Source organism: Micromys minutus (assembly GCF_963924665.1).
Source record: "Micromys minutus genome assembly, chromosome: 1".
Lineage (NCBI taxonomy): Eukaryota > Metazoa > Chordata > Mammalia > Rodentia > Muridae > Micromys > Micromys minutus.
In genome coordinates, this window is record NC_137969.1 from 75,932,865 (window position 1) to 75,948,420 (window position 15,556).

At 46.4% G+C, this 15,556-nt stretch overlaps 2 protein-coding genes and 1 pseudogene across 10 annotated transcripts in view; 2 read left to right on the forward strand and 1 right to left on the reverse strand.

Moving 5' to 3' along the window:
* DCAF6 (DDB1 and CUL4 associated factor 6) overlaps positions 1–2,722 on the forward strand; it is a 104,417-nt gene extending 101,695 nt beyond the window's left edge. For all 7 annotated transcript variants that reach the window (XM_080935477.1, XM_080935478.1, XM_080935479.1 and 4 more), the window contains one exon: positions 2,271–2,722. In XM_080935477.1, coding sequence (XP_080791603.1) covers positions 2,271–2,335 — 65 coding nt within the window. In that variant the 3' untranslated portion in view covers positions 2,336–2,722. The remainder of the gene's footprint in view (positions 1–2,270) is intronic.
* A 2,316-nt stretch (positions 2,723–5,038) lies between these two features.
* On the forward strand, positions 5,039–5,821 carry LOC308431062 (peroxisomal membrane protein 11B-like; annotated as a pseudogene). The gene has a single exon. The product of its transcript is annotated as a peroxisomal membrane protein 11B-like (transcript).
* Positions 5,822–11,834: 6,013 nt separating this feature from the next.
* GPR161 (G protein-coupled receptor 161) overlaps positions 11,835–15,556 on the reverse strand; it is a gene marked incomplete at its 3' end in the record, with an annotated part of 38,688 nt that continues 34,966 nt past the window's right edge. For both annotated transcript variants that reach the window (XM_080939740.1, XM_080939741.1), the window contains 2 exons: positions 14,005–14,124; positions 11,835–12,100 (listed from right to left, as the gene is read on the reverse strand). In XM_080939740.1, coding sequence (XP_080795866.1) covers positions 11,835–12,100; positions 14,005–14,124 — 386 coding nt within the window. The remainder of the gene's footprint in view (positions 12,101–14,004; positions 14,125–15,556) is intronic.

Consider the following 15,556-nt stretch of genomic DNA (forward strand, 5'->3'; position numbering starts at 1 on the left):
AGAGGGTTTCCCTGTGTAGTCCTAGTTGTCCTACAGTTTGCTATTTAGACCAGGCTGGCCTCAAATTCACAGAGATCCCCCTGCCTCTGCCTCCTGAGTACTGGGATTAAAGGTGTGCACCACCAACACAGCAAATACTAGCCCTTAAAAAAATTAAAGATTTTATCTTAGATTTGTTTATTTACTTGAATGTACATATGTTGTTCACGTGCATGCCTAACACAGAGGGAGTTCAAAAGAGAGTGTTGACTGCCCTAGAACTGGAGATACAGTTGGTTGTGAGCCACTATGTGGTAATGGGAACTGAACCTGGGTCTTCTACAGCAGCAGCAAGTGCTCTTAACCTCTGACCCATCTCTCCAGTCTCTCAAATATTAGCCCTTTAAAGTAGGCTTTAATAATTTGCTCAGGCTATTACCTGATGAACGTTAAAACCTGACTTGAAACTACATTTCCTTCAACTTAGTTAGGGTTTCACACACAGCCATATAGTCAGGCCACTACTCTGACATGCAAGCCTTGGATGATAAACCAAAATCTTTCTCTCCTCAGTTTCTATAATTAAATGCCCCCTTCCGTCTGGTGTCTGGTGCCCTTCTGTGGTGGACATTTTCTTTAAGCTTGACCTTAGTATTTTCTACAATACTTGGAAAACTATGTCCCTCATCCATGTCCTTACTGTGGCCGTGACTCAGTGCCTTGTCTTCATACTCGGGTGTGTTGCAGATCCTCTTCATAACCCACATTCACTCCCTCAGTGAACCCTACTTTAGGGTAGGGTTCTGCAGCACAGCTGTGGCACGGCGCTTACTTACTTACTGTGCCTGAGGCTCAAGGTTGAGTCCCCAGCAAGGCAAAATCAAACCAAGGACACTGAACACCCTCACTGAACATCCTATAGGAGCCCTGAGGACAGAACGACATGCAGGTAACTCTTGCCATCCTAAAGCTAGTGGGCTAGTCTGAAAAGACTAGACTCACAAGTAGCGTGACTGGGGTCATCGTTGTCAGGATCATAAAGGAGGAAGGAGCTCATGAGGAAGTTGGGAAAGCTTCACAAAAAGCATAATAGTTGTACTGGGCAGAAATGTGATCTTATTAATTATGCAAAAATGCCCCAAGCAAAGGAACGGCAAGTACAAATGGCACAAGCCCTAGAGAGCATGGTACAGTGGCCACCAAGCTTATGATGTGTGTACACTTGAATATTAAACCAGATAGTGCTTACCATCTCAGGGTTAACAAACTCCTGAAATGTAGTAGATGCTGAATTTTAAGAAGTCTTAGAAATAGAAGTACACAGGCCTCTTACAGGTGTGCCCAGCTGGTTGTCAATAAGCCGTGAAAGTCATCAACTCATTGAAAATACTGTTTTCAGCATAAGAGGGGGTTTGAGGGTTTTTTTCCGGGGTCAGGGCATTGTAAAGTCTTTGTTTTTGTTTTGCAACATGATTGCTCTGTTTTGGAGCATGAACTTCGTAAGTGACATCAGATCACAATGTCAGAAGGTTGCACCCATCTGCATGGTCTCCAGTCTTTTCTCTCTTGCATCCCCTTCCCAGGTCCCTTAATAGTACCTGCTACTCATTGTTAAAACTTAGCCTCCAGCACACCTTGTTTGAAAACTACTGCAAGAGAATATAAATATAATATGTTCAGAATTATATGGTATTGTATATATGGTATTATGTACTCATTCTTCATTCCCTCTTAAGGCAAAATTAAAAGCTTATATTGGGGCTGGAGGAATGGCTCAGTTAAGAGTGCACACTGCTCTTCCAGAAGCTGACATTAGTCAGCCTACACTGCCTGAATCACTAGCTCCAGGGACTTCCAGTGCCTCTGGCCTCAACAGGCACCTGCACTCATATACACATGGATGTGCATGCACACACATATAATTTAAAATATTAAAAAGTAAATCCTAAAAAGCAAAACAAAACAAACAAAAAAAAACTTCAAGTAGCCAGGTTTGGTGGTGTATGATTTTAATCTTAGCCCTAGAAATGCAAGGCCCCTGTTAGAGGCCAGCCTGGTCTACACAGCCAGTTTCAAACTAGCCAAGGCTGCATAGTAAGACCTTCTTTTCAAAAAAAACCAACCAACCAACAAACAAAACCCAAAAAAACAAAAGCAAAACAAAACGTGTATTTTTACATATTTGGGTTTTGAATGAGAAACATTTTTCATAGTTTTAGACGAATTTTAGGGGCTGTTTATGATGAATGCTGCGAGGATTTGAGTGTGTATGATTCTCCTGTCTTTTCCAGACCGTCTGGAGGGTGACAGATCAGAAGGTTCCGGTCAGGAGAATGAAAATGAAGATGAAGAATAAACACCTCCTTGGCAAGCACTTAGATGTTCTGAACTTTGTATACGACATTTATTATATTTTTTTCTTTACAGAACTTTAGTGCAATTTAAGGCTATGGTTTTTGGAGTTCTTCCCCATTTGGGGTAACCAAGCATTGGTCTGGAGTGAGTGTGCATGAGTTGGGAGAGTGTGTAAAACCAAACAAGCAAAGTGTTTTTGAAACTTTCTGCCGTGTATGGAGTCCTAAAAAAATGCAAAGTGCAGTACGTCCCTGACCCTCAGGTGTGGGCGCTTGGATCAGTGTTGAAAAGTCGTTTTCATTGTAGTGAAAATGTTTGTTCAAATAAATTTCTACACTTGCCATTTGCATGTTTGTTGCTTTCTAATTAAAGACGTTAGTTGCTTTAAGATATTCTAAATCTTGACTTTTTATTTAATTCTTTGCTACTTTGACCCACATTTTCTAGTCATTAGTAAAAGAGGACTCACTGTTTTCTGAATTCAATAGCCCTTTTCCATCTTGACTTCTGTGTGACCAGATGATGTAAAAGGGCCTTTACATTTCTCTTCCCTTTTTTCCTTTACCTTGAGCTACTTCTCATGATATGTTGATACCTCATCCAGCCTTTTGGATGGTTTGCATTCGCACAAACTCAAGGTGCTGTCTTCTGCTCTACCTCTCTGTCAATCTTTCTGACTTACTACCACCCACCTCCACTTCAGTACTCCATACCCAGGCCTGTGTATACCTTACAGTGTTTTCTAAACTGTTCCGTAGACCTAACCTTTTCCACCTCCAACATTGTGTTTGTGTTTCCCTCAATCTAATTACATTCATACATTTCTCCAACCCACTTACAAAAATAAAGTCTTTTATCAATTCCAGGTTATTGTGTATTTACATACTTTCTAATCATCATCCGCACAAGCTTCTATAGCTGCAAGCCTCTTCCAGAAGCCAGATCTGCCAGATGGCAGAGGCAGTTGCTGCCTCCTGATACCTTACAAGTAAAAATACCTTGGCGGGCAGTGGTGTACACGTGGCTTAGTGGAATAAAAAGGCTACTTCAAAAGCTAGAGTCAGTCAGTCAGTCGCCGTCCCCCCCCCCCCCCCACTTCTTTACACACAGCGTTTGCTGTTCTGGGTTTATAGGCAGGATAAGACATAAGCTTCTTTTGCAGTGTCTTATGTTTTCTAGTCAGTGAGCTCTTGGCATCTGTCTCACTTACAAAAGACAGCAGTTCAGCTCCGCAGTTTTCTGTGACCTTTAGTTGAGCCAGTAACTATCTTCACTATACCTCCTCACCAGCCAGCAGCTGGAAAAGAAAGTGAATTAAAGGCTTGGGCTGATCGAACACACTTTGAAACAGCCATCCTGTACTACCCAAAGTTAAAACACTGACACCAGAGAGAAAATGTTGGCCTTCTCAAGAGCAGAACTCTAGATCCATATTGTATTTCATTCATCTTCAATACAGCCTTGAGCTCTGGACCACATCTGGAAGTAGCTTCCGGGCCCTACAGAGCTGCCTGACAGATGAAAGGCCAGATCGAGAGCAGATCCGATACCTGATAGCCTGCCACAGCCATCTCTAGCACGGTGGTGCAGGGAGGCCCTCTGTCGGTGCTTTTATAGTGTGTTTGCTCTGCCAGCTGCTTTTTGTTAAAAAGCAGTTCGCTTTTGGTTTAATTAGCAGGTAGCTTAACTGTTTCTGTGATTTTCCATGACCTAAATATCCTGCCAGAAGAACTGACTCAGATACCGAGAGTAAGACATAAACTGTCTCCAGCTGGACCGTGAGCAGTCTTGGAGCTACAGCAGCAACACAGAGCATCTCTATGGGGAACATGGACCTCTTACCCACAATTTGGCTGCAAACTCAAGAGTACCTGCTGCTGGAAGAAGACAGCTTTGCCTTCTGGATAGTAGGTGTGACCTTGGGCCTGCAGTATGGACTTACTAGAGGGTAACTGATAGGCAAAGATCAGAACAAAGGCAAATGGCAGTGTCTACACAGTCCCTGTATACTGATGGAGGTATGGGAGCTGTGCATGTTCCGCTCATTTTCCTGGAGCAGGCCAGCTAGACACATAGTTAAGGGTATATAGCAAAGAGAATTTAGTCCTGGCCACTTCCAGGATTCGGTGGAGAGAGTGGCAGAGAGGAGACTGGCCCCAGGGTTCACCTACACACTCAGAAAAAAAGATGAAGTCGGTATGAACAAGTGAAGGGAAGAGATAAAGAATGAGCCTTGGGGATGGAGAGGTGGCGGCTCGGTGGTTAGAGCACTGACTGCTCTTCAGAGGTCCTGAGTTCAAGTCCCAGCAACCACATGGTGCCTCACAACCATCTGTAGAGAGATCATCTTTAAAAAGAAAGGGCTAGATAGCCAGACCACCGGCTAGCACACGCCTTTTTTAAAAAATGAGCCTTGTGCAGGGGTGGCTTTGTTTATGCTACAATCTGCTACTCAGTATCTTTGCTTTTTGCTTTGATATGAAAGGAAGACTGGATGGATAGGAAGAGAGGTAGATAAGTAGATGAAAAAACACTTGTTCATTAGACCTATTTAAAAACTAGATTTAAAAGCTGGACAGGGTAGCGCACACCTTTAATCCCAGTACTTGGGACGCAGAGGCAGGATGATTTCTGTGTGTTTAAGGCCAGCCTGGAATATGATAAAAATGAAAAATCAGAGCTGTGGGCCCTGGCTGCTGCTGTCATGGACGCCTGGATCCGCTTCAGTGCTCAGAGCCACGCCCGGGAAGTGGCCTGTTCCCTTCTTAGCCATGCTTTGCAGAGACATGGGGCTAGTCCTGAGTTACAGGAACAGATTCGACAGCTGGAGGGTATCTGAGTCTTGGACCAAAGTTGCTCCACCTGGGGAACTCTGCAAACGCCCTGGAGTTGAGATTCTGCATCACAGTTAAGTCACCTCAACTGAACCTTGTACTTTGCCTGTGACAGTGTTCTGTGGACTGAAAAGTCTGGACTAGCTCCCCATGTGGACCAGGAAAAGTGAGCACACCGTTCATTCAGGTACTACCTGTTTCCCCTCATCATGAACTTGAACCATGATGCTTATGAGATTCGCCTATTGATGAAACAAGAGGCCTCAGCTTACAGCAGGCGAACGAAGGTTTCTGGAGTAGGAGTCTCAGGAGGAGCAGAGACTGAGGGATCTGGAGAATGTCTACCACAACTGGCTTTGAAGTTTCGGCTCCCGATCCTACTACTGGCTTGTGTCCTTTGAGGTCACCCGCCTCTTCTGCTGGATGTGCTCAGAAATGCCCATGACCTCTTCATCCCACTGGACAAGCTAGGCCTCTGGTGTGGCCCTGGGATTGTGGGGCTGTGCGGCCTCATATCCTCCGTTCTCTCTATTCTTGCCCTAATCTGCTCCTGGCTACGACTGTGGTGCGGGATAAGGAGGGAACCCAAATTGGTGAGATGGAAGCTGAGACTGTCCCCCATGCACCAGCCTCATTCTAATTCAACTCCTTGACTGAAGTTAAAACCCAGACACTTAGGAATGAGGGGAAGAACCTGCCAGAGACAGGTCAGGAAGTCGATGCTAACGGGAAGACTCCTGCCTCTGCGGTTGGTCTTCAGTTGCATTACCAGAATCTCTTTGCTCTCTTCCCTTTATCTGTCTTGAGTCTGGTTAGGAATTTGTTACTATGAGACAGAATTCTCTTTCTTAGTCTCTTGTCCAGATGCTTTTCAAAGAAGTGGGGGGTTACTTTTTGGTAGGGGGAGCATAAGTTATGGATGAATATGTGCTAATTGCATTGTTTTCTGAAACAGCATTTAGCATTTTTTTTTCTCTTCCATACTCCATACTTTTCAAGGCTTTGTTTCATGCCCCAGAACAGTCTTCCCTCACCTCTGCAGGCTGTTTGGGGCTTCTTCCCTGGTTCTGCCTCAGCAGACTGTCTCCTGATCAGCACAGAGCCTCCTCTGGCCTCAACACTTCAGTTTCTGCATACAGTTTGATATTAGAGTTTCCTTCCCCACTTGGCTCTTGCCCCTTTCTTTAACTGTCCACACTGATGCTATGTCTGGCCTCTTCCTGTAAATACTGTACAATGAATCTATGTAAATAACTGGTCCTTGCCCACAGAGCAAGCAAGCCATCCAGGCCAACAAATTAAAGATCAGTTTACCCAAAAAGAAAAGAAAACTCACACTCAGAGTGTCTTGAATGCAGAATGCAAGTGATGTAGACTAGTACTCCTTGAGTTTAACTGCCTTGGGGAATTGAAATGTATCAATGGAGCTACCCGAGTGGCTTTAATATGGGGATGCTCACTCCCAATTCTGCAGTAAGTTGCTCCTTGCTATTGAGTCCTCTTTTTTTTTTTTAGCCCACGGGGAGAAATAGGGCTGTAGGAAGTTGGGGGAAGGGGCAGGTACCCAGAAATGTCCAGAGACCACACGTCCAAGTGCAAACTGACAATTTACACAGATACACACATTCCAAAAACATTTAATCAGGTAAACAAAACCAGTCTAAATACACTTTTACTTATTCATAAATACTGATTTACATATAATAACCCAGACAATGTTATCTTCAAAAACATCATCCAAAACTTCAAGTTAAATATATTTCAGGATTAGGTTGGGTTTTTATTTATTTTTGAAGTTTGGTTTTTAAACCATGTCTTCCTTCAGGTATTTGTCATCAGAACAGCACACAGAACACTTTAAGTAAGCATGTCTATACCACCAGCAGACCCATTTCTAGGCATACAGGCTTTCTACCACACTTGGCATGGTCTTGTCACCCAACTTCTCAGGGAACACCCTTTCCTTTGGGAGGAACTAGGTCATCTGTGATTTTTAGTGTTTCAAATAGTGTCAAAAGAAAAACCTGCTGCCTCCTAAGCCATTAGTACTGCTTTTAAAGATTCATTTTAAAATGAATGCAATTTACATGGGCCAGAATTGTGCTTGTGGTAATCTTGTGCAGATCAGTGTTGTGCTTTTAATTCTTTACAATAGGTGATCACCTGACATTAGGACTTTGGTGGGGGGTATGGAGTTCCTTGGCTCTTCCTACCTAATAATGCCCAGCTGACCCACTCAGCTAAAGATGACCTTTAACCTACCTGTGCCTCATTCTCCTTTGGCTACAGGCTTGATCTTCTCTCAGCCTCATGACCAAGACCTAGGGATTTGACCCTGACCTCATTTTTGAGACACAGCTTTCCTATGGCCTTCCTGGATTCATATTGTCTCTCTCCCCAACCCACAAGTACAGTGCCCACCTGTCCTTCCCTGTAGCCATTTATGGCTGGTCACATCCATGTTTCTGTGGTTCATGTGATGACTGACTTTGTTTTCATCCCCACGCTCCATTCTGGGGAGTAGCATAGACACCTATTCCTCCTCTGCATCTTCCATCAGGGTCTTGGAAGACACAAACTCTGGGAACTGGAAGCCAGACACTGTCACTGCTGGACAGAGCAGTCCTCAGCACCTCAAGGCACTGGGGTGGGGTGGGATGCTCTTTCTGGTATAAGGAAGGTCAGTGTTGAATTGAATAGTTTGGGACTCTGCAGATCAGCTTTAATTCACAGAAATGTAGAAATATTTTTTTTTTGTTCAATCAAACCATTCATGTGGAGAGAAGACTTTCCTACTAGAAAAGCCCATTCCTGTTCTTACTAACCTCCTGCATCCCAAATCCTACTCAGCTCTGCCACACTTCTCTCTATGGCCTGCTTTTTGTCAGCATTCCTTTGTTTTCACTAAGTCTTGTTGTACCGAATAACAAATAAGTCCCCAGGCAACAACCCTCAACATAATTAAGTGTCCTGAATTGGATCACATGTCTTTTGAAGGTCCCTGTAAAACAGGAAGGAGTCTGCCCCATCAGTTACACTGAGAAGCAAGACCAGTGCTCAGGTCTCCCTGTACCTATGTCCTGTGCTGGATGGACCACGAGCATTTCTGTAGTCTACCAAGCACCCTATGCGGGCAGTACCCTTGGATTCTGTGTCTCTCTATATAAATAGATTACAGAACTTCATTTTACAGATGCAAGAATACTGAGTAATTTGCCCCCGGAACACTTAGCTAATAATTGGCAACCTGCAATGTTAACTCACAGCCTTCACACCCCAGCCCCATCCCCACTGTATCCCATCTGCCTGAAGCAAAGGGAGATATTTGAAGTCTTCAATTAGTGCCTAGCACCTGATAGGCTCTTAACTGTTTTAAATGAGGCACACTGTGGAACCTGATACATGCCTGTTCTTGGCCCCCTCTTGTTTAGCCTCATCATCCCCATTATTCCTTGCAGACAGGCAGGAGACAGGTGAAATGAGGCTGGACAGGTTTCCTGAATTCACCTTAGGATCCATTGAGAAATGTCTCTCTAATCTGCAAGTCTAACGAGCACACTGTCCATTTAAAAAAGCAGGTATAATCGTTCTATCTCAATAGACCAGCAAGCTTGATCACTGTGTCAACATTATTTTTCTCCTCTTGTCTAGACCCAAACTACAGTGCTCTGTTGCTAATAATGAGTTTGTCTTGGTGGTGATGGTTTAACTCTTGGCTGAAAGACAGAATATCAGTTATACAAACGAGAATCTTCGGACATTAGCACCAATGGTTTTTACAATCTGCCCCCCTGCCTGTCCCAAGAGCAGTGATTTAAGATCACACAGCCCAGTACAGGCAGTTCCTGTGAACTCAACAGGGTCACACATATAAGGTAAGGGTCAGCTGCAAGGCTAGGAATTTGTAATCATGGCAGAGCTCAGAGGAACAAGCCACCATGTTTGTTTGTCTGTTTGTCTTACGTCCTTTCCTCTCCACGGCCATGCGCTGTCATCTAATGTCTAAGGTCCTGAACTCCGATTTCAGCTGTCTGGCCAGGGAAAAAATGTACACTGTAGTGCCGGACCCAGTGCCTTCTCAGATGCAGCAGGTCACACGGCTGGCATCTGGAACACACAGCACTGGAACCAAGACAAGAGTCAAATCTTGGTAAAGAAGCAGCAGAGATGGGCCATGGCCCCCTACAAGTGATCCTGTCAGAATCAGAAGGACTGAGGTATTTAAACAAAGTGGCCAAATGTGGTTCCCGAGGAAGGCCTCAGACCTGCCGCTGCACAGTAATTTGCAGCAGGTTTTGCCATTATATGGCAGGGCTTAATCGGAATGGTGCACAAAAGGCAGGTGTCCTCCAAAGAGGACAAATGAGACCATATGTAACTACCTCTCTCTCCCCAGCCTGCTTCCCTCTAGCTCAGTTGGGCAAATCAGAATCCCTGAATATGCAAAAACATGGTTCTGGCTCCTAAAAGTTCCCTAAGACACAATCCAGATGGTCACCTGTTTCGCTGGCTCCACCATAGCACCCCAAGTGGAATACTCAGACCCTGAGTACCACAGCTCTGTTATCCCCCACAGCATCAGCATCTGGACAACTGTCCTCTCCTCTCCCTCTCTCTCTGGTAAACACTGGTGTGGCTCCTCCAGTGCTTGGTGATGTGCTGACAGATCCACAGTGTTAGAGGAGTAGGCCTCACCACTTTAAAAGGAATGGGAGTGAAATTCAGTCTTCTAGGTCAGATCTCTTCTTGCACACCGGTGACTCTGGGGTCAGCCAGTAGGGTTCAGAGGCTTCAGCATCCTCTCCATAAAGCCTAGTCCAAGACAATCAGGGAAGAGGTCTCTATCCTTTGAGTCTTAAGCACTGACAACCTGTACCTGGGGACACGCTCCACTTCAGTGCTTACTGGGCAATTGGGAATAGGCTCCCTCCAGACACTGGACAAGTACTAGAAAAGGAGAACAGAATGCAGAGAGAAGACAGTTCTGCTGGGAGAGCAGGACCTGTCCTCCCTTTCACTCCATCCAAAATCCTGCCAACCCCCTGCAGAGCTGACCTGGAGTAGGTAACAAAATCAAGCACCCAAAGGCGCAAGCCAAGCCTCGGGAAAGGTCTTCAGTAAAGTGCAGACCAGGAAACACAGACAAGACACCACCACACTAAGCCCAGCAGCCCACAGTACACACTGGAGAAGTAAACCACTCGAATGGCTGGCTTGTGGCAGATATGGCAAGGTCTTCCTCTGCTCTTCAAGGTGGACAGCCCTGTTCATCTCTTATCTAAAGCACCCAGGCTTAAGAGCAGCAGAAAAGATCATCTTCCAGACTCCCATGGCAACACTCAAAGCCCAAACTTCATGTTCTAGCTCAAAGAGCAAGAGTCCAAACCAACAAATCCCACCCACTCTCCCACATCTGCCTCTGCGGTGGCACCCTCTTCATACCCACATCTCAGTAGTGGGCACTTAGGGCCTCCCTAAACAGCCAAGCAGTACAAAGATTCGAGGGCCAGAGCATGCAGGAGGCTCTTCTCGTGCTCCCTGGGCACACCCTCAAAAGTATACAGATGCTCAATGTGTCCCCATCTCCTAAGTTACAGAGTCAGAAGACATCAAAGATCAGAGTTGGAATTATCCTGTTCCAACTCCTCACACCTTTTCTCCAAGTGCTCTAGTGACTGGACAGGCTGTCCCAGATGATATGCAGACAAAAACCAAGCTGGGTCAAGAACTCAGGTCCAGAGCCCTTTCTACCTTGTGCCAGCCCCAAACCTGCAGTGACAGTCACAATTGCCTCTGGAAAATGAGGCCAACTATGTTTGCCAGCCACTCAAGCATCTCCCATATCTCCTGTGTGAGGGGTTTCCCGTCAGTCTCCCCAGCTGTGCATGATCTCACAATCCCAGCCTCTGAGATATGCCCTAATCTCCAGAATTTATTATTCTGGGAATGAAATGCCTGGTACTCACCCTTGTCTTTTATAGTGGTCTCTCCCTTCTTTTCAAATAATAATAATTAATAATAATAATAATACAATCTGTCAACAAGGAAGTGGGTGGGGTGACTACATCTTGTGTAGCCTTTGGACTGTTTCTATAGGCCAGTGGCAGGTGACACCAAAGGCTAAGTCCTAACTAGGGCAGCAGGTATGGGATGTCTATGTAGGGCGCTCTACTCCTGGGTGCTCTCTGGACTGTGTTTGCATTTAATCTAGTACACACTGTCTGGACCAACCACCCAGAGCCCCAGATGGTCGGACAGTACTAAGGAGAGCTGTGCTGTCCCCATGAGGTGCACTGAGTAGGGACTGCCTCTGGAGGCCTCACTGAGACCAGGGGCAGCTAGACCAGCTGGATACTGATGAAGACAAGATCCACATGGTGGCCTCCCTTTCACATCCACTGTCTCTAGTCGTGAAGACCCAGCCACAGCTCCATCTGCTTCTATCGTGTGCTTTGGAAGCCTCACTCCATCCCAGGGACCCTGACGCAGCCCACATGTGCCTACAGCAGACAGCTGAAGTCAGAGACTGGAGACAGTACTTCGAATCCTCCTGGCTGTATACCAAATATTTCCTTCCTGGCATCTGGCCCTCTCTGAGCAGTAACATGTTCCAGGGTCTTGGCACAGGCACCAGTACCAGTGCAGCCCCAGCCCCCTCTGAAGCCTTCATCTCTGCTCTGCAGCTAAGACATTCCCTTCCTTGATGCTCTCTAGCTGCAGCCTCTGATTCACAAGAGTCCTGCTGCCTCGACGGCCCCCAAAGCTAGCCCCCGGGACGGTCCGTGCTGTGAACAGGACCCCTGGCAGAGCCTCCTCCCCAAATAAGTTGATTTTGGCTTCAGCCTCGATGGCTTTAGCCAAGCTGGCTGCATAGCTGTCCAAGGATTTGTGTACTTCAGCTTTCACATGAAGAATAGAGTTCTTGGCAGCTTCTGTGGGAGAAGACAGAAAGGAAGGTTAGCAAAAAGGGGTGTGGCCTCTGCTGGCTCGATACTCCAGGGAGAGGAGACGAGCGGAGATTAACCGGTGTGGATTTTAGCATCAGAGTCCCAAGGCTAAAATTTTGGACTTCACAATTTACTACCTGAGAAATGCCAGACATTTTCTAGTTTAATTTCCTTCTCTGTGAAGAGAAGAAACCTCTTACTTCACATGGTTACTGTGACAAATGAATGAGTAAATTCTTCCTGAAATGTTTTAGCTTTTACGTCTTCAAAAGAGTTTTCTTCTTGCAGCTCCTGGGAGCAGCCTAGCCTGCGTGCTTGCACTGCCTCAAATGCCTTGTCTCCTCTCCGTTTCCTGCAGAGCTTCCCTCACGGTAGAAAGTTTGCAAGTAATGTCCATGAGTCCACCATATTCTGAAGGAAATAGGAGCCCTGACACCTAAACTGAATGGAAAAGAGGAACGGAGGTGGCTTTTAATGACCAAGCCTAATCGACATGTCACAGACCTCACTGCCTAAGCTCTCGGGTGTCTAGGGGATCTTCTCCCCTTATGTTTTCTGGAGAACAGGCAGTTTGTGCCCCACTCTCCAGGAGGGAAGTGGACCTTAGCAGCCCAGTCTTGCTCCCTTACACAGCGAAACTGTCATCCCCTGAGCTCTTGCTCTTACACCCGACCAGCAGAGGGCGCTTCCGGCCTACTCCCAGGACACAAAGTGGGCAGGCTGGGCTCTGGACTCACTGTCCTGTAGAAAAGCAATGTAAATTCTCAAGGCTGCTGGCTAGCTCTGTATTGAATCTGCTTTGCCAGAAAAGTGGATGCTTGATTACTATCCTCTCTGTGCTCCTCTACCACCTCTCCCCTTTCTCTGCAAGGGATTGGGGAGGGGCAGACTGAGATTTATTTGCATACTCAGCATTTACACCTTAAAGCCACTGGCTCCTTAAACCAGTGGCTGTTCTCTCTTGGAGACATTCAAGAGAAAAGAGACTTCTACACCCGAAGGCATCTTGGCATCCCAAGTGGCTCCTCTTGGCTGGTGTGGAACGGAAACTAGCCCCAGGTCCCAAAGCTACAAAAATGCTTTGTGTTGATAGATGAAGCAGGAAAGCCCAGTCAACAGGCTCCTGTCCCTGCTGGTTCCAGAGCCATTCATCAGGATGGCAGCTTGGCCTCCACTCACGGGCCGTCCACTGTCCATCAGAGGGGATGGGCTGAGAGAACAGGTTCAGATTTATAACTGAACATCATCCATAAAGGAGAGCAACTACGCTGGCCTACTATAGGGGACGGGACACAGAAACTATTTTATCCAATCAGGCTAGTTCCTGAGAAAGACGCAAACTGTATTGAGTTCTCTCTCTCTCTGTGTCTGAGTGTCTGAGTGTGTGTGTGTATATGTATGTGACTGTGTGTCTGTGTGTATATGTAAGTGTGTATGTGTGACTGTGTGAACATATTTGTCTATATGTGTATGTGTGTATGTGTGACTGTGTGCATGTATGTGTCTGTGTGTATATGTATATGTGACTTTGTATGTGTATATGTGTGTGTCTCATATCTGTGTGCATGAGTGTTCATGGTATTTGCTGTGTGTGTGTGTATCTGTGTGTATGTTTGTGTATGTGCATGTATGTATTTGTGTATGTATATGTAACTGTGTATGTTTGTGTGTACGTGTGCATTGCTATGTGTGTACATGTGACTGTGTGTGTATACAGTTGCATTTCTCCTTAGATGCTGCTTTTGCTGTATTCAAGATGCAAGTTTCCCTAGTAGGGCTGTAGTGATGGGAAGGAGACAAAGGTAATGAAGCCTTGGCATGTTCTGTGGTAAAGATGTGGCTAAGGTCTCCTTTCCCACATGTTTACTGAGGCACTCCCACAAACCAACCTTTAATCTGTTCCACCTCATCTTCAAATGTCACAGAGCTCCTCCTCCTGGGTGGGCAAGTGCAGTGCTGGGGAGGGTTGTCATCAGAAGTCCCATCTTCCAGTAGCATCACATCTGTCCCTGAGGCAAGCAGATGACAAACATGTGTCTACAGACACCCAGGCCTCTTCTTCCCTCTCATACCTCGGGATCCTGGCCCCAGCCCTTCAACCCCATAAGCATGTCCAGCTGACTGTCCTGAAGCAGGCGCCTTACAAACAGCATGTGTGTCATCTATTCCAGGGGTTCACAGGTAAGGGAGAGGAAGAGCACCTAAGTCACCTGAGTCCTCTCCTGAACCTGGCCACCTCTGCCTTGGCTTGTGTTTCCTGTTACCTTAGGGCACTGTGTCCAGGAGCCCTCAGTAGGATGGGAATAGGACTTGTGGCTGGCACCTAGATGAGGCCATCAGAGAAAATTCTGTCTTCCCTGAGGACGACCCTCTTCTGGTAGCCCAGAGGGCTACACATTGTGTGCTGTCTTGGGAACAATGGGTCATGAGGCTCCTTCAACCTGTGTCCCTCTTCTGTGGTTGGAGGGAAAGGCAGATCTCTGTCACTCCCCTGGCCACTTCCCCACAGTCAGGCAGTAGAGCTCGGGTCACTGACATCTGTCCTCTGAGCCCTGCATTGGCAAGAGCCAGGGCACGGTTCTAATTTCACATCAGCTAATCTCTCCAGCCTCAGATGATTTTTCCAAAGTTCCCAGTGGGAGCTGGAAAGAAGGATCAGTTCTTAAAGGCTCACAACCAAAAAGACAAAAGTTCCCCGGAGTGTGAAAACAGGAGCTTGGAGTTCCCTGCAGCGCTTGCTGCTGGTTTGGTGCCACTCCCTCTATGCCAAGAACATCAGCAAGCACCAGCTCCAGATGTGGCCAGGTACCTCACCAACATAAGTCTATGATGGGTGAAGAGAGCTTCCAGTCTCTGACCACGTTATCCCCACTCAGAGCCACTCAACAAACATGGGATCCAGCCACCATGGCTCCCCACAAACCCAAGGAGCAGACCCTAATGTTATGAAGCCAGTTGCAAGAAGGAAACTGAGAAATAAGTGGGTGAAGTCTAGGGCCTGGCTGGTCAATGATAGCATAATTTGTATAAAACCATAGGGGTTTTCACATCTTGACTTTCCAAAGGCTTTCTAGTGCTTTCACCATCACACCATGTGGTAGGGAGAGAAAGAACCAATGAGCCCATTTAATAGAGGAGAAAACAGAGGCACAGGAAAACTGAAAGGCTGGAAGCCATAATGGGAGACCCAGCTCCTGCCTCTTACCCCTCTTCCACAGTCCTCTACACTCTTCCTCGGTCCTCCACAGTCCTCCTCAGTCCTCCTTAGTCCTCCTCAATCCTCCTCAATCCTCCTCAGTCCTCAATCCTCCAGTCCTCTTCAGTCCTCCTCAGTCCTCCACAGTTCTCCTCAATCCTCCTCAGTCCTCAATCCTCCAGTCCTCTTCAGTCCTCCTCAGTCCTCCACAGTTCTCCTCAATCCTCCTCAGTCCTCAATCCTCC